Here is a 24274-nt window from a genome sequence, read left to right on the forward strand (position 1 = left end):
GAGAAAAGAAGCAGGCTGGGCCCCATCCCACTTTGCTTGTACTCCAATGTCCTCCCTTCAGTTGCTCAGACCCCAGCATGGGGTGACAGCAAAGCATGGCACATCCCAAAAAAATTTAGGGCAGAAAGGGAAGGAGGAGGGAGCGTGTGTGAGCGGTGTACACACAGGAATGTAAGAGCCAGGGCCTGTGATATGCACAGCCGGCAGCCAAGCCGAGGAGAGCCCCAGGTCCTCCTCAGGCACATGGCGCCCACTCACACCAGCTGAACGTGAGACTCCAGTAACCAAACTGTCCTCTCTGTCCCAGGGATCCCCCACAGGCTCCAGATGGGCAATGTTATGTGAACCCACCCTGACATGCCATTAGCAAGTTGTTAGACTGGCAGCTCATCTCTAAGCAAACAGACGGTAGGTACTGTCTCTAACCTGTATCTATGTTCCTCTGGATGGCTACAATCAGAAAAGTAGGAACGTGAAGATCATAATACTAATCCATTACACTGCAGTCAACTCCTGAGCGTTGCAAGATCATGCATGCCAGGTGCTCATTTCATTGCCTTTTTTTTTTAGATTTACAGCATACATACAACATTAAGACATACAGGACTTTACAGTAAACAGAGATGCAGAAACTGTATTCAACAAAAATTAGGGCTGCAGCAGTACAGACATGATTCACTCAAACCTGAGAAATATATCAAGAAATTCAGAAGGAATGCTCTTGGCATTCCTTTCTGTCATCACATCAGCTGCCATTTAACAACCATTGCATTGCAATGCAACATGAAGACTGCCTTTCCTCTTTTGTTTCAATCAGATAGCAAAAAGCAGCTTGTACCACCAACTGGTTAAAATCACATGCTACCAAAAAGCCTTACATCTCTGCTCAGTTGGTGGCATGTTCAATTGTTCATGCAGAACTTGCACCCATCTGCTCAAACCAAGCAAAAAATAAGCACTTGAAGGATGCCACTAAACTTGTTCCCACTCTACCTGTGTCCATGTGCAGCAGCCTGACTGAAAGAGTTCATGTCACCTTGTGGAGTCATGGAAATGCCGTTCCTGTACATTGTTCCTATCATGGGGTCAGCTCCTCGCTCCAACAGCAAACTGACCAGTTCAAAATTTCCTGCAAGTCAAGAGATTCAGTTTTACTTCTTTTGCAGTCCAGTGTTTATTCACCTAAATCACAGATCCTGACTGAAGACCTTATTACAGTGGGGGGGGAAAGTCCTTACCAGCAGCTGCTGCCAACTGTAAAGGAGTTTCAGAGTAATTTTCTTCTCCATGCTCCAAGGAACCTTCTACTTTTGCTCCAGCATCCAGCAACAGCTAGAAAGAAAATTCACTGTTTAGAGCAACTGGAGGTATCACAGTCTTCAGAATTCATGAACAGTGACGAATGAGAGTCTAATGCTTCTTGTTATCTGCAAACCAGATATGATGGAGACAAGTGACATGCAAATTCTGCCTATTGTTTCACACAGGCAAATTCATTCCTTTTTTCGCTCAGTTTATGCTGCTGGACACCAGGAGCAGTAGTGTCCAACTTCAGAGCCAAAAAAGTGTAACCCAGTGTTTCTGAATGGGAAATGGGGTAAGGTCAGTGTTAGGAAGTGATGCATAGAAGATGGAAGTACTGAAAATTAACCCAACAAGCATCCTTCCTTCATGGTCTTCTAGAAGCCCAGCATCATCCTAAAATGGATCAGATTTCAATTTTCTCCATCTTTATATATAGTCATGGCCAAAAGAAAGGCAATTCTTAAGAACCAATTGCAGCAATCAGTCCAAAAGTTGTGATCTCCATCAGGGACACTTGCACATACATAACAATAATGCTGAAAACAAAAGCGGCCAAGTTGAGCAGCATGGAGCCTGTGCTCCAGCCCTGTCTTGGCCATTTCTGTCTTGAGACCTTCACAGTTTTGGTGCTTCATTAAGTGTGCCATAGACACAGCTGTTTTGAATAATAAACCTTCTCAACTTTCAAGATGCCAAAGCACAGAACCAGCATATCCCATGTAACACCTCGATGGGGAAAGGAAAGTGAGTGATTCTCCCCATTTGGAGCAGCTCAACAGCTGTTGTCCACCTCTTCCCCACCAAGGCAGCGGTTTTGTATTTGCTAGAACATTATAGTGTAAGAAAGTGCAATGGATGAATAAACAAACATATAAAACAAGTGGTCAGGAAGGAGCACAAGGAGTTGTCAGACTTTTTTTGGTGCAACTTTGCTTTAAAATTGTCCTATTTAAACCTTATATTGGTTAAGGTTTGAACACCGTATTTGCTATATAATAGGTCTATTATATATCAGTACACTCTAGAAGAAGCAGAAGTAACCAATATAAGTATGACAAAAGGATACTGGTTTGAGATGGATGTAATTAGAACTGAAAAGGAGAAACAAAAGAATGAGATGCAGGTAGGGAAATACAATAATACCTGAACTACAGGAATATGTCCATGCAACACAGCAAATGTCAGAGCTGTCCAATGGCGGGTCTCAGGGTGGACGGATGGGTATTTATGAGCAGTACTGACAACCTACAAACAAATTAAAGTTATTTTTTTTTTTAAAGAGCTATAGGTAATAAAATTCAATCTGCCTGAAAGCCAGGCATGTGAGGGAGTGAGAAAGAAAACCTGGGAAAGGTGCTTTATAAAATTATTGGCTTTGTTTTTTTCCTGCAAAATTTTTCTCAATATTAAATCTGTGCTGATTTGACAGCTTGAATAGAGTTCATACCAAATGAAGTCTTTTTACCAACTACTGTAGCTCCATCTAAACCACTGGCCACTGGATTCTTTTGCACAAGGTCAAAAACATCCACAGCTGGTTACAACAGCACACACTGGGGAAGCAGGGATGGATCAGGACACTTACAGCTAAGGACCACTCCCACTGACTTCTCCAGGCCATGTATCAACAGCCCTGGGTCTTGGGATTGCTCCAGGCCCAAAGAAATTCTTTCCACATAAATCACTATCACTTTGTCACTGCTGTCATGAAAGACACATCACAAGCCCTACCCTACAGTTCACAGGCGTACTTCCGGACTCCACCTCTGTTGCCAGAGGAAAAAAGACAGCTGAGAAGTGATGGGGCAGAGTGGCACTTGAGAAATGTTTTAAGAAAACTCTTTTTACTGCCTTCTCCCGTCTGAGTTGAGTTAAAAGAGCAGAGTGGTGACAGTTAAAAGAGATGCAAACTACATCCTTGGAAAACGAAATGGTATTTTTCAAATTGCTCCTTCCATTTTCTACGCCTTAGTGCCTGATGCATCTAATGCAGACATTGGGGAAGACAAATAACCACTCCTTGCTTCAATTTCCCTGTCTTAAAGATGGGTGTATTAATATTGATGAGGTCCACAGTGATGGTAAAGTCTAATGACTGTTTGCAGTCCAAGGCTGTACACTCAGATGGAGTGTGACACTAAAATTCAACACCTTATTATTGATCTTCAGAGGAGGACTAAAATCAGAGTAAAAGATGCACCATCTCTGTTTCATCAGCCAGCTATGCTTTCACCACCTCGTCTGAAGCATGGGGAGCGGGAGCAGTTATTAAATGCTCGGTTGCATCAACAGCTCGCATTTCCAAGCGCCACATGCAGCGTTTTGCTAGAAGCACACGACCAGGCCCTCAGTCCCAAGGACAGGGATGAGAGCAAAATCTGAATAGCCCATGCAGATCCTGCAGTTTGCCAGAGGAGCGGATCTGCACCAGCACCTGGGTGTTATCGCAGAGATTTGTCAAAGAGAAAGCTCAAAGTGCAACAGAAGAGTGCTGGCCTCTGAGAAAGGCTTCTTTAGGTCTGGGTTTGTTCAGAAGGAAGAGGATTGAGCAGCTCGAGCCTTGGGGTTTAGCCTGGGGAGCAAGAGCAGCAGAGAGTGAGGATGGGCAGGATCAGGGTTTAGCAAATGCATTCCAGCTCCTCCTCAAGCACAGATTCCCACCACTGCTCGGGGCAGCCCATGGAAAGAGGCAAAGAAAATGAAGTCATTTTAACTCCTTTGCTCCTTTTCTTTGGTTAGAGTTCCCTCCAGTTGACACGGTGTTTGAAAAAGACCTGCTGTTGACCAGGCTTTTAAGGCCTCCATTGAGATTTGCTGAGCAGCTACAGGTCCTACTGACTCCAGAGCAAACCGCAGCATCTCAGCACATCTGGAAATGAGTCCATTTTTTGCTAAAGATGGGCAATCAGAAAGGGAGGCACCCGGCATTTGAGGCTACTTTTGGAAACATATATATATATAACTGATTTGCAAAGTGAAAGGGGAAAATGATGCAGGCACCTGACAGAGTATTTATTTTTGTTCGTGGTTGATTTGCCTTTTTTTTCCCCATAATTGCCCAATTTGCACAGTTGGTTGTGGTGTGCACAAATCATCTTATAATTGCACACCATAATTATTCACAGTTCTTGTCCCAAAGTGTTTTCATTTGATTTTAGAGCAAACACTCTACAGAAATGAATCAGGGAGGTTCACATTCGTCACTGGAGCTGTTCTCTCAGATGTCAGCAGTTTTAGGAAGACAAAACTGTTTAAATTTGCATTTGATTCAAGTCTGGAAGATTACTGGAGCTATTGGGAGAACTACTCCAATGAAAACTTGTCCTAAGAACCAAATAATGCCACTCACCTCTGAGCCACAGAGAGGGTTAAAGGAGAGATCAGTCTCCAGGCCCATCCAGTCTCTGATGTGCCTATTGAGAGTGCTAACAGGGATTCAAGTTTTCAATTATTGCCAGCTCTTCAGGGTGGTGTGCTTGAATTTGGGGAACTGAAATCATCAGCTGATTTCACATAAGCTACCAAACAGCAATCAGATAGTAAGGACTATCAGTCTCTTACAGGTGACATCCATTTCTACTTTTAAATTAGATATTTTAGAAGTGCAAAACGTCTGGCTGAAAGCAGTGACTGCGATTTATCGGCTCATTCAGGTCCAAACAGAACAGATGGAACACAGATAAGTGAAGCAGACAGCTTAATTTACTCATGACCTCAACAAATTGAAACTGGAGTCATTAACAAATAAATAATTCTTCTGCGGATATTCAAACAGCTCTTTAAAAGCATACATACCTGCACTGCGCAGAGCTGGACCACAATCAACAGACTGTGTAAGTGGACAGATTGTGTAAGTTTGTGATGTGCATTCATCAAAGAGACGTTGATGTTCTGGAAGCTTCAAGCTCCCCATCCAACAGTTTTTAGCCTGAGGCTCTTTGTCAGACAAAGCATTGGGACCTATGTTGCGCTTGTGTGCTGGGGATGCTTAGCTGGAACATCCCAATGTGCAGAAATGCTCAAGCTTTGGCAGATTATCAGATGGGTATTTCTTTTACCCTCTTCATTTTTATTCAGCTGAGATTCAGGGAGTCCTTCCAGTATCATTAGATCCATGCTCCGTGCTAGTGCTAATGCCTGCATTCATTTCCAGTGCACAAACACAACTAAATCAATATTACCTGTGGGATATGTACGATGACTAGACCCCTTCTGTGCAATGAATCCTAATGTTAATCTAATGCAGTTTGATTTCACTATTCATTTCAAGTGGTGCTGCCCAGGGTAAGACACATTTCTTTTTAATTCTTGGGATTTTCCCTCCACTACTGTTTCCGGGGGTAGTTTAAGATGTAAACAAATAACAGAACAAAAATACAACCAACAAAAGTCCTCACCTCAGCATTCAGATCTGCTCCAGCATCTAGCAGCATCTGCACCATAGCCTCATCACCCCTGACACAAGCATACATCAGTGGAGTCATGCCCTAGTCATTTGTTGGAGTTAAAAAACAAAGGAATTGACAATTTTAACACAAAACTCTCTTTAATTTTTTTAAACAATTATTTAAGTATATATAATCAAGACTAGCAGTACACATTTAACAAAAGCCATTACCTCTATCACAGACATGCCCCTCAGACCATGGTAACCACTTTTGTAAAATCTCCATTTTTGTTGTCATGTTGACTGGTTTTGGGTTGGGCTTTTTTTTTTTTCATGTTATTCTCAGCATCCTCAACATGGTGAGTGAAACTAGGGCTTGTCAGCCTCACCTCCGTCTTTGTATAATAAACTGAGCATCTCTGTCTTTGGGTCCCCAGCAGAGAAATGTTTTTATCAAAGCAACCAAATTTCCACTGGTATTTAAAAAGACAATAATTCTATCTAGTTTTCTATGATAACAGTTTCATAAAATACAACTTTTTAGTTAATGAAAGAGCCTTTAAAAACATCTCAAGCTCCTCTTAAGATAGGTTTAATTTGGGCACAGCTTTTCAACGTGGATATGGTTAAGGAGCTAGAAATGTAAAGGCTTTATATAGCACTCCCTAGCAAACAAGGACTTAATTTTAACTGAAATGCCAGAAAGCATTGCTGCAAGTTGCAGGTTCCAGGAAAATATGGCCCTATTTAGAGAAAAAGCAGATTAAGTGACCCTTTGCTACAGAACCACCACAATGCAATTTGTATTAATCTCAAATACCTGCTACGGCTGATCACCATTTCTCCCTTAAGATAAGTATTACTGTGGCTGTGGTAATGAGTCCGGAGAAAACCATGAGAAAAAAATCATTAAATCTACTGTAAATTATAACAGAAAAAGCTGCTTATTAAATACAGTCGGGGGGTGTTAATCAACAGCCACCAGTTGTTTTGCAGTAGATCTACCACAGCACGCAGCTACCTCTGATCTGTGTTTATAGCCTACCTCGAGCTCTCCTGGTAAATTTGCTGTTAGATGATAGCCTGTCTGCTGCTCAACCTGAGTGCTGCCATGAAGTGCTTTCCAGAGAAACTGGAGGTGCCCAGCATGGCCAGACACAGCACCACAACACAGAGGTCTTCCTAGCAAGAGCCCAGCATCACTGTTTTTGCTGAACTACCCCATTTTTCTGATTGCATGCAGAGCTAAAGTCGTGAGTGCTTATGTATGGAAGGGCTGCTCTTCTAGAGAAAATGTAAATTAAGGTTTGTCCTTGTAAGGTACTTCATCCTCCCTGCAACAGACTGAGCATTTCATAGGATCAGATCTGCCATGTACTTATGGAGATACAGAATAAGGGAACAGGCGTTTTGGGCCTCATGCCATTATTAAGAAGAAACAAGCTCACCCCAGGCAAGGAGAGTTCTTTAGTGACTTCAAGTTACTTGCAAAGAGAATTTGAAACTGCCTCAGCTATAGTCAGTGGCAAAACATTTCCTTTGGCAGTCAATAAATGCTACAGGAACCATGAGAATTACAAAAAATAGTGTTTGGGCCTTGAAACATGGGGATGGGATGGCAGCTTAAAATTAAATACACGTTCCTTCAGCTGTTTTTTCAATTTCTCTAACTGGCGTCACTGCATAATTAAATCAAGTGTTTAGCACAAGGGGTCTAATCAGATCTGAAGAGAAGTATTTGAAAGCCCTGTGCCAGGCCCCCTCCCTCACAAGATGCAGCACATAGGCAGCCGTGGCAAAGAGCCCTGCAGTAATACACAGAGCAAAGGGTCTGCCTGGGGACCACAGGGAGGTATTTTGGCCCTGTTGAAGCTGAAGGACTTAAAAGGGGTCCAGAGTGTCATGCTGCAGTGTCAGGGTTTTAAGGAGTTAAAGAGGTTTCTAACCTCCCTTTCCCTTGCACTGCTGTCCCTGCTGCTTCTGCCTCTGCCAGCATCCCCAGCCTTGCTCTGCAGCTCAGCCTTGTGCTATAGCATCATTCAGCCCCACTCTCTTTGCAAGTGGGAGGAATGGATTTTTAATGAGCCCATCATTAGTGTTCAATGCACACACAAGGCGGTAACTACGTGTACAATCAACACAATAGCATTTGGCTTTTGGCAAAATAAAAGATCACCCTTTCTCTCTTAGCCTTGTATCACTTAGGGCTCTGTCCTGCAAGATGTGAGATCCCACAAGATGTGAGATGTTTAAGCACAGGCTTAACTTTCACTCAAACAGGATGTAAGCATGTGTTCAGTGTTAAGCATATGATTAGGTACTTTGATGAATCAAGCCAGAGTGTTCCCAGGTTTCCGTCTGGAGGAAAGAGGAAATATCGTGTGAAAAGTTTCCAGGTTCAGACTAACTTAAAGTAATAATAATTTTTAAAAGTATAACATATGAACTTTGGAATGAACAGTCTGGTTTGGGTTTTTGGGTTTTTTTTGGTGGGTACTTCCATGTTCTAAAGCTTTTCTTGAACAAATCCATAATATTGACTCAGACTAAAGCTACTGAACGGCAACATAACTCACATTCCCGTAGCAGCTTTCATTTCAGAAGACCTAAACCTACTCCAGCTCCTGACTTAAGCAACCACCTCAGGGGGCAGGAACCACCTCAGGGGGCAGCAGCCACCTGCCTCCTGCCAAAGAGGATGCTCACAGCTATAGGAATATGCAGTGACACTTTCATCAGGGGCATCAGAAAATTCAGGGGGGTCTATTTCAAAAGTGAACAGTAGTATCCATGGCCATCACTTCCCTCTGGGAAGGGGGAACCACCCCAACGAGTATCACAGTTCAACAGACTGCTGCTGGTCGGTAGCTGCAGAGGCAGGCTTATCCCTAGCCACAACCACCACCTCATGGAGGAGTAACTCCAGAGAAATCTGGGCTTCTCAATTTGTGGATGTTGGCCACAATGAGCAACAGAGATACTTTCACATCTGGAAGGTCCGTTCAAACTGGGCTGAGCTCAATTAAAGACTGCCAACAATTAATCATTTCTTGCAGGGGGTTCGGTGGTGCATTGCAGACCCCAGGGCAGTGTTCAGTGGAAGGATGCTCACCTCAAAAGCCCTGCCCTACACCACTGTTCATGGCCCTGAAGCAGCTTTAAGTATTCAGATCAACACTAAGCTCTCTTGGGATCTTCTGGCTTCACTCGACTCAGTTCACTGTTAAGATTTCAGGGGATGCATCTGCCCTCATGCTGAGTTACCTCAGTACCACCAAAACATCAATACAATTCAAAACTACCCAACTTAATGTAGATGTTCACCTGGGAGTGCTTTAACTCAATGCAAAGTAATGCAGAGAAAGCACTAAGGTCCTGTCTATGTTTAGCTGAAAGCTGGGGCTCATTTTCAGTGATAAGCATTTCGAAGTTGGTTCTTTAAATTTCTATCTCATTACCTGTTCACTCATGCTGTTAATCCCATCCGGCCCCAGCAAGGATATAGCTTGTTTAACCAGATCCGTTCGGCCACAGTTGAGCATCCGGAAACCCAGGTCCTGCTTGAACTTCGCTTCAGTGGCAACTGCATCCAGTTTCCGAGATGCACAAAAACAGTCGTCGATTCTGTGGATGTGAGAAATAAACTCCCTCAGAGGACAGTCAAAGGACAGACCTCACTGTCCCCAGGAAAATAATACTTTGCCCTGCATAGGAAGGATGTAGGTCATGCACACATTCATTCTCCTTTGACCTGTATGTTCCAGAGAAGTGATGAATGAGAAATGCTAATGCAAGCTAATGGAGATTGCCCTTGGTCTATCTTTCATGGGACAAGTTACGCATTTTATAAAAAAATGGGGAAAAAAGGCACAGCTTTCACTTGATTCTGTTTCCCTGTTTAAGCAATGCACAGCCAATTCTCACTGCAAGTTTTCTTTCTGCACGGCAGAAAGATCCAGTCTCCCTGATCCCTGAAAACTTTCAGTGGCTTCAGTAAGCTTTGAACTTACATCAAATGGGTGTATAGTCACTGACAATACAACAAAGAGAAAATAATGTCACTTCAAACACTTTCAACGATTTTACCAGCACAGCCCCAGTAACAGGGAAGCCTTTTTGGAGCAGAAAGTGCAATGTGCAGAATCCCAGACTGGCTGAGGTTGGAAGGGACCTCTGTAGGTCATCTGGTCCAATTCCCCTGCCCATGATATCCTGTAGATCAGCGTATCATGCGATCAAGGAGAAGGCAATCTTGCCAGGTAATGGTGGCAAAACACCACAAATCCTTGCTGGCTGTGTCTAACAGATGAGCCGTCATTCTATTAAGGTCTTATGCAAAAGATTTCTGAACTGTAAACTGCTCAAGACATAGATTTCAAATGGAAGAAGGGCTTAGAGTTATTTAGCCAAGATGTGAATCGCAGCAATTCAAATATGATGTTTATCCAGCTTGGCTTCATCTTATTAAAAGACAGATTTGCTTTTCTTTCATGCTGAGGAGTGTCTGGGGCAGAGGCTGGAGTCCAAACCCAGTGGTTTTGGTGTGAACTTAGACAAAGAACTGTTTAGAAAAACATCACTTTCACTCTCCAAAAATGCTAGGTCGGAAAACAAGGAGCTACTTACGAATGGAAAACAAAATAAAGATCAAAAGTGAGAGACACAAAAATACGTCAAGTATTTGTTTTCTGTTTCATATGTAAAGAAATGCAGCAAATGAAAAGAAAAATAATTTTGATTTTTTTCTTCAAAGTGCTTTATCGGAGTTTTATCAAATATATAACGCTGCTTAATATTTAACAGCAGTATGGAACACATATGCTGTTTATATAGAAGCAGTGGTATGTAGTAATAGCTACCACTCTTCCTCTTTCAACAGAGGAAGGAAAGGGAGATGAAAAAGAGAGATGGAAAATACAAAGTATTTCGATCAAAGCTTCTGCAGGACTCAGTACTGCAACTGGCATCTGAGCTCAAACTTGCTCTCTGCTGTGCTGGGCCACGGCAAGTCTGGAAGACAACAGATATAGGATGATGTTCATTCTATGTGCTCGGTTTGTGTTTTGACTGCTAAAAATTTGTTGTCCTAAGAATACAAACAAGGTGCGCTTGGACTATCGTTACTCAGGGGAACAAGGATGACGCTTCATCACAACAGTATGCTGCAAGATTAATGCACAGCACTCGGTCACAATAAAAACACCCTAACAGCAATAACAAATTTTGCAGCAGTAATATGCCTACAACAGAGATGAAGAAAGCAATGCACAGCAAGGTTTCTGGAGAAGGTTCTGAGCGGGTTTAAGGAAAAAGCAGAACCAGCACAGACGTGCAGGGCTGAGCTCAACAACACCAAGATCCACGGGAACAATTGCGGCTTAACACATTCACACCGTACGGCACATTTCTGACACGAGAGCTTCAGCAACATTTGGTACTTGTTACCCCCATAGCATGTGATGCCAGAGATCATCTGTGCCCTCCTTACACGTATGGCAAAGATAAAGCATGCTCAGAAGTTAGGTCGTGGGGGTTTCCGGTGGACAGACAGAGTCTGGTCCTCCCAGCTGTAGCTGGCCATTTCCAGATGACTCTGGGCTGAAAACAAGGTGGTTTCTCAGCAAAATGCAGCAATGGAAAGATCCAGACATCCTCTGAGGACTGCAGAGGTGTCTGCTACTATGAATCACTGCCTGTGTGAAGTCACTGCTTCATCATTTGTACCGAGGTACATAACATACGCTCTGTGTAAAATGGGTCAAACTCAGAGCTGGCAGAAAGAGACAGAGCTTTCACTGACGTCAAGCCCAGCTCGGTACATGCAAAATGATAGTTGATGATCTCCTCTTTAAAAGAAGCCAGATTTTGACCTGGGTTGCACACCCACACAAGGGAGGAAGGAGGAACAAGGACCAATCTCACTTATCCTATATGGGCTGCCCAGATCACTACCCTGGCACAAGTTCAGAAATTACATAGTTCTCCATAAGTAACTCAGCCATGAGTTGTCTCTGGTCCCTTAAAAACATATCAGTCCACCTGCTTACTATAGCCAAGGAAGGGGACTCATTAATTACTGCTGATACTGGGTATCAGCAAATCAGTACTCCTCAATCAGTGGGAGGACTAAGTGTTTTGGTCCAAGGGCTCCAGGATGCTACAGATGTACAAAGTTTGCAATAGTAACATGGATGCAGAAGAGTACCTGGGTTGCACGGCTGCTAGGATGCCAGCACTAATGAAATGTCACCTAGATCAAATACCACCAAGCAAGAAACTACAACTTAGTACCACTTCCAGTGTCCCACTGCCTCTTTATACCCTGCAAAGGAGCCGTCATGAGTGAGCTACAGCCCTGATTTATGGGACAAAGAAAAGGAAACCATACGGCAAAATTTGACATGATCACTGCCAGTGCCACCGCTGTCATATGTTGACTAATAAAATGGATAGTGATCAAACTGAGGAGTTTAATAAAACAAGAGGATGACGCAAGGAAAAGGAACAGAAGACAAAGCATAACGTCTCGAAAAGACAGAGAGATGAATGAGTTAAGGAAAAAGAGATTTAACATGTACAGATTAAAAGCAGTGTAGAGACAGATCAAAAATGATCAGGAACTACAAGTACAGAATAGGAGAACACAGCATCACTTTTAACACTGGAAAAAGCCAACTGGGAAGACAGTACAGCAGACAGACTGAGCAGTGACATTGCAAAATGAAAACTGAAAAAATCAAAAAACCCAGCCCCTCAAATCCATCAAAAAATCAACCCTAAGCCACCACAGCACTGCATCTGTTTTAAAGTCCTCTTTCATACCATTAACTGCATAATGTTGATTCCAAAAGGAACAGAGGGCCTCTGCTCCATAGTACACTGTATAAGGGGATGCTGCTCCATCAAAGACACTATCCAGAATCACAAACATTAAAGGATGCAAGATAGAAAAGAAGGAAGGGAATAGACACCCAGGCTTGATTCGCTCAAGACTTCTTATCTTTGGACTGCAACAAATATACTGACAAGCTATGAAGAGGTGGGAAAGAGATAGGAAGAAGCTTGAAAAATAAGGTTGACGAGGAACAATGAAGTCAGCGAAATATGTAAGGTTACTTTTTAGAGTTACGAAACTGTGCCTGCAAAGCAAGGGAAAGCCACTGTAAGCACAAACAGAGCTGGAAACCTCCCCAGCTGCAGAGCCAATTCATGGCCCTTTTGCCAAAAAGCCTTTGTGATCTTTCCAAGCACACAGGAGGCTGACACGAGCCCGATGGTGCAGTGTCCCCTCCAAGGCCACCTTGGTTGGTTGCCAGATTCTGCTGCTGCCAGCATTAACATGGGTCATACTTTCCCCAAGACCTCAAGCTGCAGAAAAGGTGTTTTTCATCAATGGGGCAGGGAGAGCTGACAGGAAAGAGGAACAGAAGACTATGAGCTGCCAATGTTCTTCTCCCTCTCTTCTCCCCTGAGAGAGTCTCAGGATGGCAGGACATCACCATTCCAGATGCTGGCTGGGTGAGGCTAACTCTGAGGTTCCCAGAGGTGACACAGTGACAAAGATAGGACTGACAGGCATACTTTGAGGCTGATATCTTATCTCAAAAGACTGAGCTCACTCTGGTTTTCCCTATTTAGCAACCTGTGGGGCTTGTCAGGCTCCTTGGCACCACCATCCTGTATACATGCTCCAACTCCCACAATTGAGAAGTAATATACTTGAATTAATAACATACACTGATCATGGTCCTCGTGCTCAACAGCAAACCTCCTTCTAATTCAGGGGTTCAATCACATAGCCTGCAAACTCCCTAACTGATCCCTCCCTACCCTGAATCAAGCAAACAATTGCCTTTGTAAATAAAAGGAAAATTAGGAACTGGCGAAATTGTTCCTGCTTTTATATTTGTAGCAAAGCTGTGGCCATATTTTTCAACTTACAATGCAAAACAATTTTCTCTGAGTCCACTTTCAATTCCTCACAGATACTGCTTCTACAGCAGTCATCTTCAAGATCATTACAGTGTTGCCACTGCACATAATTAACTTTACTACGGCTTTATATGGGGAATGCCATGGTAACATTAATTATTTGCAAACGGTCACTGTCAAATGCTGCATGGTGACCATGATGACACTCTGTCGTATTCTGAAATACGCAAACCTCTGAAAGGAGTCAAAGATAATCTTCCTTTATAATGGATCCTAGCAGCACAGCAAATTATTTTTATCTTTTCCTGAACTCGCATTATGAAAACACAATGCGGCACTTCTATAGCAACAGTTTAAGTGCAAGAGTTTGATTTTGTTGGATTGGTTTTGGCTTTTTAGTTTTAGTTTTAGGGGTTTTTTTTCCATTTTCATTTAGACTGGCTACGAGTCTGTGCAGATCTTTAATAAGTTAGTCATGGATTGAATACATTTGGGAAAATGGATGATTCAAAGGCAAAGTGTTTCTATCGTAACTGGTAGATACAGCAGTTCTCTTATTGCATAGCTTTTTAATTATTTGTTCTTTGGGGTGGATTATGGCTGTAATCTGTAGTGGACAATTAAAAAAAGAAAGAAAGGCAATGCTCTGTAAATGTTACCAAAAAAGACAAAGGAACATCTTAATCATGTTCTAAGCTATATCATGCTAATAGTTGATTTAAAAGAAATGGAGTTCAGGCTGTGATGACGGGCAGGATAATCATTTCCCTCCACTGAAATGAACAGATCATCCTCCTGATAGCCAAGCACCGAAGTCTTCTTTGTCCACCTGGGACTTGATCGCCAGCCCTTTCAATTAAGAGAATGATAATCTATTAATGAAGTCCATCTTTTTAGCGCTATAGAGCTTATTCAGCCTGTGTCTGTCCTAAATCTGAATGAGGTCTTGAGTCAGAAATTATAGTTCAGCTGGTCTGAAGTCTGAGAAGAGTCATATTTTAGCCAGCAATATACATGCATTTGCAATGCTGAACTTCTTGGGGTCAGAGATCACAGTTTTGATCTGGGTATGCACAGCCTGTAGCACAAAAGGGTCGTGCTCCTTGCCTGCAGCTCTTCAGTGAGACTACAGGCACAAAAGGCAATAGCAGGAGCGGCAGATGATTAGATTTAAATTTGTAAGCACTTTTTTTTTCCAATATGGTGCTTTGAAAGGGACTATAATGCTGATATTAATGGGACTGCAATGTAAATACTATACTGAGACAATTATTTGCATTTTCAGTTCTGGAGAGAGGGAAACATTAAGTACAAACATGTTGATCAAAGTGATGAAGAGCACTACCTTCCAGTGCAGACATAAAATATTTCCATTTACTTTAATCAGGTGCCAAATTAAGACAAGAAAATAAAAGTACTCCTGCTATTTATTAGCCAACCTCTTATGCTTGTCAAACTCCTGAAAATAAATTGGCTATTGATACTGGAAAATTCATTTAAAAAGTGATGCGACTATCAAATCAAGACCTAAATATATATTTCAGAGCTCTTAATATTACATCCCATGTATACAGGCCAGAAACCATGTTCAAAATTGCATCTGATTTCAGATTATGAACACAGCCAATATGTCATAGGAAAATTTGGGTACAGATTTGTCTTTCATATAAATAGGTAGCACAAGTCTTCACTAATGAGTGGAAGATGAGATGTTCTCTGCATCCTGATTATTATATTCAGGAATGTGTATAGAGACAGAACGTATGAAGCAGTAATGAACTTGCTCACAATGAGAAAAGCTCAAGAAAGCTGGATCCTAAAGCCCTGTAAAAATGCAAGTTTGTTCTGCCCTAAAAGTGAAGGGCAAGGTCCTCCCCTTAATAATTTCTTTTTACTGCTGTTGTCTTCAAGCAGGCACTTGGCAGGAGAGGTTGAGATTCACCTCAGGAAACCTGTGCTCTACCTTTTAAGTAATAAAATCTCTTTCGTCCACTGGCACCATCTGCCTTAAGGGACTCCTGGATTTTGTCAAGTAGCTTGTTTGCTACCACTCGCTGGTTTGGCATTTTTGTGTCTAATTACAGCAACAGCCATGGCTGGTGCTAAAGGATTAGTGAAAATTTGTGGAAGGACATTCAAGGAGCCAGGCAAACACCAACTGTCCCTACTTAAAAGTGGCTGTGTCTAATGAAATAGCAGAATTTTCTACTCACTCTCCCTGTCCAGAATTTCAGCCCCTTACCCCATGCATTTTAAGAGAGAGCAAAGAGCAGTGGAAATATTTTTCTGCCTTCAGATCTCTATTTACATTTTCATGCTCTAGTACAAGCACAGGATTTCCATAAATAAAACATTAAATGCAACTCTTCCTCTTTCAAGTTAGAATTGCATATGTGTGGTACAGTATTAAGATGACACAGCAAATGGTATAGACTGCTCTGAAAGAACAAAATAACAGACCTTCCCTTTATGTTGCTGTATTTTTCCTTTTCCACAGTCTTAAGAAAACACTCTCAAGTGAGCCAAGGATGCCCTCATGCTAAATAAGCTTCACTCTTGAGGCTGATAATCTTATTTTCCTAGAGAGCCTTCATTAAGAGGGATGGTCCCAGACAGAAAAGCAGACTTAGGTATCATCAGGCCGAGGCTAATTGGAAATGAGAACTGATTTTCAATTAAAGACAGATTTTCAAAGGCACTCAGATCCTGTGTTTGCCCAAAGATCTTTCTGGATCAGAGCTGTAAATGCAACTCGGAGCCCTGGGTGAGGCGGTGACAAGGCAGCGGCTGCAGGAGCACATGAGACTGAAGAGTTAATAAATGTAGTCCTATACTGCAACAAGGCTTGGATCCCTCTACAATTTCAGTTTTAACTTACTCATGACGTGTTAATATTCACATATTCCTGTGTCCATGCTGCCCTTTAAATAGTGTATTTTTCCTTCTGTGGTGTTTACCCCTGATGTATTTCTGGAGAAGAGTCACATATTTCCTCAGCACCTACTTAGCTCTCCTGAATAAGCCTTTTTCTTCTAGTCTTCCTCCATGAGACCATTTTGTCACAACCCAATCACCCCAGCCTATTTCTCTCTACCTGCTCCAATGTGAATATTTGCTTGACCCAAGCACAGGATTTGAGATTCCATATCACTTCCTACCACTTTCATGTACAGAGGCACCAATATTTTCCTGCTTCTACGGGAAATACCTTTCTCCATGCATCTTTAAAATGCATTTGCTTTTTTCAAGGCTAAGGAAAAATCCACTTTTGTGGTTTACAATCATTCTGAGATGAAATACTGCTTTACAGTCTTTACCACCACCTTTCCAATACACAGGTCTCAATATATACATAAGCATATATTATACTGCATAAATAGTGTACATGTTACATATACACTGCAGTGTGTATTATTCTAATTAATCTCCAAATGTTTGTCTTCCGTTTGTGGAAAAATGCATTTCATCCCATCTCTTTTGTCCCAGTCCTCAAGGTCATCCACTTTTTCCTGGATGATTTCCCAAACTTCCTCTGTCAGGACAATGCCTCTTAACATTGTGGCATCAGCAAATTTTAACTTCATGAGTACACTGCTAAGATTTGTGCCAAAACCCTTTTTGAAAATTAAAACAGACCAATTCATAAAAGTGAGTGAGAGCTGAAGATCTTTGTTTGTAACCCTATCACAGCAACCCAGCCCTTGCCACATCTCTTGAATCCAGTCCCCGCTCACTTTCCAGTTCCTTTACGAAACCACATATTCTCTGTCTTACAATCACAGAATGGTTTGGGTTGGAAGACACCTTCAAAGCTCATCCAGTCCAACCCTGCTGCAATGAGCAGGGACACCTTCAACTAGATCAGGATGCCCAGAACCACATCCAGCCTGGCCTTGAATGTCTCCAGGGATGGTGCAGCCACCACCCCTCTGAGCAACCTGTTCCAGTTAACTCCCTGCATCAAATGCATCAAATTGTTCACTATCGTCCAAATAGATCGTATCTACTGAATTTCATTACGGTAGAAAATCAGTCATTTTATCAGGAAGTTATTAGATTAGTCTGGCAAGAGCTATCTTTAGAAAATCTGTGCCACATTTTACCCCATTTTTCCTTCAACAACATGCCTTTAATCAGTCTTTGCTTGAAAAAACATTCACAAGCCTTGCACTAACAGCCTGGAATTTTCCTCCCTTTGTTCTTCATTCTTTTCAAATGTTGGGCATTACTATTATTAATCCTTAGAGTTAAGGCACCATTGCAGGTTTTGTTAAAAATATTTCCCTTTGACCCTCTGATTTTGTGAGGCAGCTTTCTCATTGCTGGGATAGAGGTTATCTGGTCACCCCAATTTGAATGCATTAAGCTGCATAATTTGTTCTCCTTTTGATTACTGTTTTTCCATTTTCATAACCTTATTGCTAATATTTATTTTTCCTTTCCCCCACAGGATTTTCCTCCCCAAACCAGAGGCAAAGTATACACTCTAAGTGCTTGGGTGATGGCCTCTGTTGGCATTGATGCACAACTCTCACATGTGCCTCAAGGCCAGCACTTATTGATACAAATTCCACCTTTGCATGCCAGCCGTAACTCCGAAATGCTTCCGAGGTGTATGAGCGAGTGATTAAAGGGGATCTGTGCACAGGCACAAGCCCTGGGTGTGCCGGCTTCTGCTCTCACCGGATCTGCCTTGACCAGCAGTGATGCTGCCATCTCCAACTAAACTGGAGTGGAACATAAGGGGGGGCTCTCTCATTGCACCAGCGGGGTTGGCATGCAAACCCTGCTGCCCAGCTCTGTCCTCCAGCATCCCCCCAACAACACAGACTGCAAACAAGTGACTGCAATGCTTCTTATGGTGCCATCAGAGCCTGGGGGGTCTCTGTGGGTTATGTCAATATGAGAAGAGGCAAGAAAAATTTCTTCACCAAAAAGGTGGTCAGGCATTGGAACAGGCTTCCCAAGGAAGTGGTGGAACCACAGTCCCTGGAATAGTTCAGACACTGTGCCGATGAGGCCCTCAGTGACATGGTTTAGTGGTGGACTTGGCAGTGCTGTGGTATAGGTTGGACTTGATGATCTTGAAGGTTTCTTCCAACCTGGTTGATCCTATGATAAAAAGAAACCACTCCTCAAGATGACTAAAATGCTTCTCTTCCAAATTTCAGCCAGGAGCTTTGCAGCCTGCTGGGCAAGGGGACAGAGGACTAATGAGCATGAGAGGGCTTCCATATACCCAATGGCTGCAGAAAAATGCCCAGCCTTGTGGCCAATGCTTCTGGAGGATCTTGGTGCCATGGGGACACATATGATATTCTTCTTCATCCAGATGACAGGAAGGCCTCTTGATGTGGGCTAGGTCAGCAACCCTGCAGGTCATTCCTTCTGCAGCCAAGCTGGGGATCAAATGTCCAGCTGGGATGTTCAGGGTTCAGAAGCCAGAGCCCCAGTCTTGGACAGTGCAAGCTGGGATCTCCTGCAGTACCTCCTCCTGCATCACTGTAAGTACCAGGAGTGAAAATGCTGCCCACCTGATTCCCTTCAGCAGAGTACAGAGCCCTTCTCAGGGGCAAGGGGGCTCCTTGCCAGACTCAGAAATATCTGGATAAAGCAGATTTCCAGAGAAACCAGACAGGAGATGACTTGAAATCAAAGAGGTCTGAGGCAATGAAGATGGTAGAAGAAAGTACTTCAAGTAACACATGGGAATTGCCCTTTGTAGGGTGGAACTGCACTCACATCTCCAAGACTGTGAACTTTTATTCAATTTTTGCAGCTTCTGGATATCAGAATGCACATATACACACACACCCCCACTCACATGCTAGACTATATCCTTCTTTTGATCTCCGAGTGGACAGAAAATAGCCCTTTATCCAGCCAGGTGGGGGAAGGAACTGTTGTTCCTTGAATGACATTACCCTCTCTCTTAGGCCAGTTTGTTCCAGTATCTTTACATCCTCCGAGATTGCCATGATATATCGCAACCAGAAGTGCAGCCACTGACCCTGATTAAAAGCACGGCAACACGTTTTTGTGCTGAACAACACAGGATGCTCCTCCTTTGCTAAGCTTCTCTGCCATAAGCCTCCAGTCCCCAGATGTAGCCATCTATCAGCAATCCTCTCCACCACATGTCTAACATATTAGGGATTGTTTTTGTCTTAAACAAATGTCCCCCAGAGTGAAGGAAGGAAAAACATGCAAAGAGCTTCTTGTATTTAGGTAAGAAAAGTACCCTTTGCAGATGTGATGATGAGGAGCAGCCAAAACCAGGTATTTGTTTGCAGCCAACCAGACCTAGTGCAGACTGAGAAGTGACACTATCTTATTGCAGCAGAAGGGCAGGTCAACACAGTTTTTATCACCATGCCCCTTTTTGGCAACAAACTGCCTTCATCCCTGATGCCTTCATTAATAAAAGGTCTAGAGCAGGGAGCAGAGCATCCACCTTCAACAGATTTATGCCCGCAGAAAGCTACCTTGCACACAATTCCCTACTGATTACAATGAGCTGCCTTAGGTGGCCCAACATGGCCCTAGGTACAGATGAGGCTTTATTTAAGCCTGACCTCTTACTGTGACAAAGAATATTTTGGACACAACTTGGGCTTCCATCTCAGCTAGCTGTTGTGCATCCAGCAGCCAATCCACCAGTGAAACCTGCCTCCTTGCAAAAGGTGAGACAACAGATCTGTCTAAAGCTTCCACTCCTGGGGGGAAAATGAACATTTATATCCCTGCTCTCAAGTCCCAAGGCTGGGGAAAGGGAAGAAACTTTCTGGCACGTCTGCTGCTGTAAAATGAAAACAGACCAGGAAGGAGACAGGCAGTTCTCGACTGATCACAGCTTCCCTCACTCCTCTACCCAGAGCAAGAGCGGCTTCTCTTTCAGGAGATGAAAACACTACAAGAAATTAAGGCAATGGTTTTTTTAAAAAGGATCAGAAGAAGGGAGAAAAAGAGGAAGTATTGGAATGAAAGGCAGGAAGAAAGCAGAGGTAATTTACAAAGCCACATATTGGGAACCTCACTGCTGGAGTATGTGATTGTGCTGGGAGAATCTGCTGGGAGACCTCCATGCTGTAGTTCAGATAAGAAACTGAACATTTGGCTTTTATCCGAACTGATCCTCAGCTTCATAGCCTTTGAGATCCTGCCAATCTCTCCCTCCCCCTGAATGCGTGTTTTTCCAGCGTAGAAGCTGATCTTGCTTTATGCGTTTGCAATGACAGGTTGTGAATCAACACCATGGAATGATGCAGTATCACATGGGACCACGGGAACTTTTGTATTCTGGTCTCTTATATTTTAGGGACTGAAGACAACTGCTAAGAAAAGCCTAAATTGAACCAATTTCAAGGCCCTACTTATTAAGCCATTTCTATAAAAGTCACAAAATATATCAAGTTAACTGCATTTAAAATTCTCCAGCTGTCATCCATCACACGGCTTATTTGAAAAGCCATTCCCTCCAAAGTTGTGGTATTTTTCTCCCCATCCCAGTGTTTGCATTTACAGAATTAATGATTATTGAGGAGTTGATAGTTGGAAACACTCGCTCCATAATGGGGAAGCATTAAAAGTTGGCGCTTGGCTTAGTGGAAATGAGAAGTACTGTGGGTCTGCACAAAATACAAATAAAAAGTTACAAGCTGCAATGTTTCAAATTGACATCCTGATGCCTCACATTATTCTCCAGAAAAGCTTGGCCCTTCCTTTGATCTCAGGATTACAGGCAGACAGGGTCTTCTGTGCAGCTATCCAAAGAACCTGCTGCACTACAGTGGCAGTAGGCACAGACCTTAAAGTAAAACCCAAAGTATGCAGACACCCATTTGCAGACCTCTGCCAGCACAGTAGAGTGAGACTGTCATTTTGGGACATCCGTGGGCGAATCAGGACCCTGCAACCAAATAAGAGCACACTGCAAAGTCTGGTCTCTCTAAAATGCAGTTTGTCTCTGTAATGATTTCTCTTTTCATTCCCACCTGATTAATCCCAGACAGTGCTCTTCAGTCTCATTCCCACTTGCAAGACAAGCAGGACAACACTTCTGTTCTTTATGAAATGAATTCTTGATGGCAGCTTTTAAATTAAGTGCTGATTTGTTCCTCATAATTAATAAATTCTTCTGCAGCATAACACAACTCTCCCCAACTTCAAATTACTTTGAAACTCCTGGAAAATTGTCTAACCCCTGATGGCATTTTATATATATATAAAATGTATAAATGTGCATCTATATATATGGCATTTTATATATATATATTTATATACACACAGACAAAACACAACTTTAAGAATAACATCCTGTGCTTTTTTAACCCACAGATATTTCACTGTATCCACCTTAATTTTTAAGATAGAGGATATAGAGTAGAAACATTATTGCCTTACTTGCAATCCTACCTAAGTACTGGAAGAGCCATTAAATTAATTGTGCCCTTTCAAAACCAAGTGCTGGGTGTTCAGAAAGTAAGTATCTCTAAAGTCCTGACATTTCAGTAGGGACACAGAATGCTGCACTTCTGGAAATGAGGGCCAAGATGGTCATACTGAACGGAAGCAATTACAGCAAAGATTTGAAATGTGAAACGCTCAAGATTTCCCTTTTGAAATTCAATATATTTCTTCAATTAGATATTGAATAGCTGTGACTATAAAAGGCCTATGCAAATCTCCAAGTAAAGTATTATACTCTCTGGTGAAAGAGCACGTTAAGGCCAGAGTCAACAGAAGCAGCTGCTCTCATGCAGGTTGTCACAGCTAATCATGTAGCTGATCCCTTTGCTTTCTGTGTTGCAGGAAAGAATGCACCTACTGCTGTATGAAGAGGCAAGACTGCTGAAAACTGGGGTTTATGTACAAATTTGTGAAGCAATAGCAGGGAGTAATTTCTGCTTTGGCAGATTCAGAATTCCTTTCCACGCGAAAATCAAACACAAATCTATTCTTGACTCCAGAACAGCCCTAGATCATGCTTTTATACATGTACATAATAATAAGGCAAAACAGACACTAAAAGCATACCCTGGCAATAAATACTTTAAGACTTCATTAGAAAACCAAAAGGTCACAACTGATACGTGAAAAAGTCGAATTATCTAAGCTGACATTTACAACTAATTTGAACTGACATTCGCATGAAAAATACGATTCTACTGCAAGAGGTGGTCTTACCTATAAGTTTAAATGTGCCCTTTAAGCATTAATGCCGAAAAGAAAGCCCTGAAAAATATCTGCAGCCCTGCCAATTACAGTTCAGTATTTTATAGCAAAGCAACATGAAGCAGACAATTAGCAGATTTCAGCCCCTCATTAGCAAGCAGAACCTAAGAGTAAAAAAACCCCAACCGAACCCCGTCTGAGCTCTGAGGAGGAGATTAGGGGCTCGATCCAGCTGTGAGATATTCAGACACCCATTACCATGCAACCAGCTTATCCACGGATGCGAGCAAATAAATACCAGGAGCCGATAGTGCAACGCGCACGGCGACGAGCCGGAGCATCCATGCACCTCTCAAGGCAGAAACAGAGCCCTCTGCCTGCCTGCTCGCTGTGACTAGAGACACGTTTCGCACAAAGCAGCTGATTTTTTTGTGTGGACTTACTTTAACTGTCGAGGTTCGCAGTCAACTCCCGGCAGTAAGAGCCTCGCTGCCTGCCGTACGTCATCGCTGTCCACCGAGAAACTGCGACGGTGCCCTGCGTGAGCCACAGCAACCCGTATCCATTCCATCAGGGGAGGCAGCACAATGAACGGCCTGGGAAAGCACACAGACATGAGTGCTACAGCACACTAGCATCAAAATAACAGGTATATGTAAAGAAAGCAGCGGGGTGCGTGTGTGTGCATGTGCATATGTGTGTGAGAATATATATACACAGAGAGACAGAGACAGAAACAAGCAAACTGAAAGCATGGGAGGGCAAACCAGCTCAGCAAATTTCAAGCAGGTCTAAATCAAGATGTCTCACCCTGTCTCAGGAGCTGGATTATTTGAAGAGGGAAATTTATGAGCCACATTCATTTATGGGACTCCTATGAGGTCAATGTACCTGCTCGGCAAGCCCTCCCTTCACCCCATCCTTCACTCAGTGTATCCCAAAAAGAGGGCATAGGACCATGTCTTGCTCTAGCTGATGGGCTAGGCAGGGTACACGCCCCTTGCCACTTTGCAATAGGGCAGGAGAACAAAGATGGGTATAGAGATGGGATGCCCCACCCTGAAATGCCAGGGATGGAGCGGTGATGCCCCAGGAAGTCTCCAACATCAACTATCAATGCAATGTGCACCTCATGCTCAGCACTGAAAGCGGGGACCTTTGCATCTGTACTGTGGAAGTTTTGTGCAAGCAGCATCAGAAATCAGAATGGTTTGTTTCATTTTAAGTGGCATCAAACTGCTATACCTCTGAGTACCAACTGTTCCGACACTTGAGCAAAAATACACAGAACTGCCCCCAAAGTGGGTGGTGGGACTCTGAGCCACAGCCCCCACTTGAGCAAAGCATGGACGCTATCAAAGATGTGGTCCTTCACGGTCCCACATCCTAGCAAGAGGTGCCCAAGCCTTAGATAAAGCACACAGCATACAGTTTGCTTCATATATGTTAAAAACTATTTTGGGGACCAAGAGCAAA

The 24274-nt window shown here is 42.9% G+C and overlaps 1 protein-coding gene across 1 annotated transcript in view; it reads right to left on the reverse strand.

The window, feature by feature from the left end:
* ABTB3 (ankyrin repeat and BTB domain containing 3) overlaps nt 1-24274 on the reverse strand; it is a gene marked incomplete at both ends in the record, with an annotated part of 169257 nt that overhangs the window by 23764 nt on the left and 121219 nt on the right. Inside the window, 6 exons of the mRNA XM_080635079.1 lie at nt 994-1129; nt 1239-1332; nt 2449-2550; nt 5703-5792; nt 9151-9316; nt 23242-23394. Coding sequence (XP_080491205.1) covers nt 994-1129; nt 1239-1332; nt 2449-2550; nt 5703-5792; nt 9151-9316; nt 23242-23394 — 741 coding nt within the window. The remainder of the gene's footprint in view (nt 1-993; nt 1130-1238; nt 1333-2448; nt 2551-5702; nt 5793-9150; nt 9317-23241; nt 23395-24274) is intronic.

The sequence above is a fragment of the Psittacula echo genome (assembly GCF_963264785.1).
Source record: "Psittacula echo genome assembly, chromosome: 1".
Taxonomy (NCBI): domain Eukaryota; kingdom Metazoa; phylum Chordata; class Aves; order Psittaciformes; family Psittacidae; genus Psittacula; species Psittacula echo.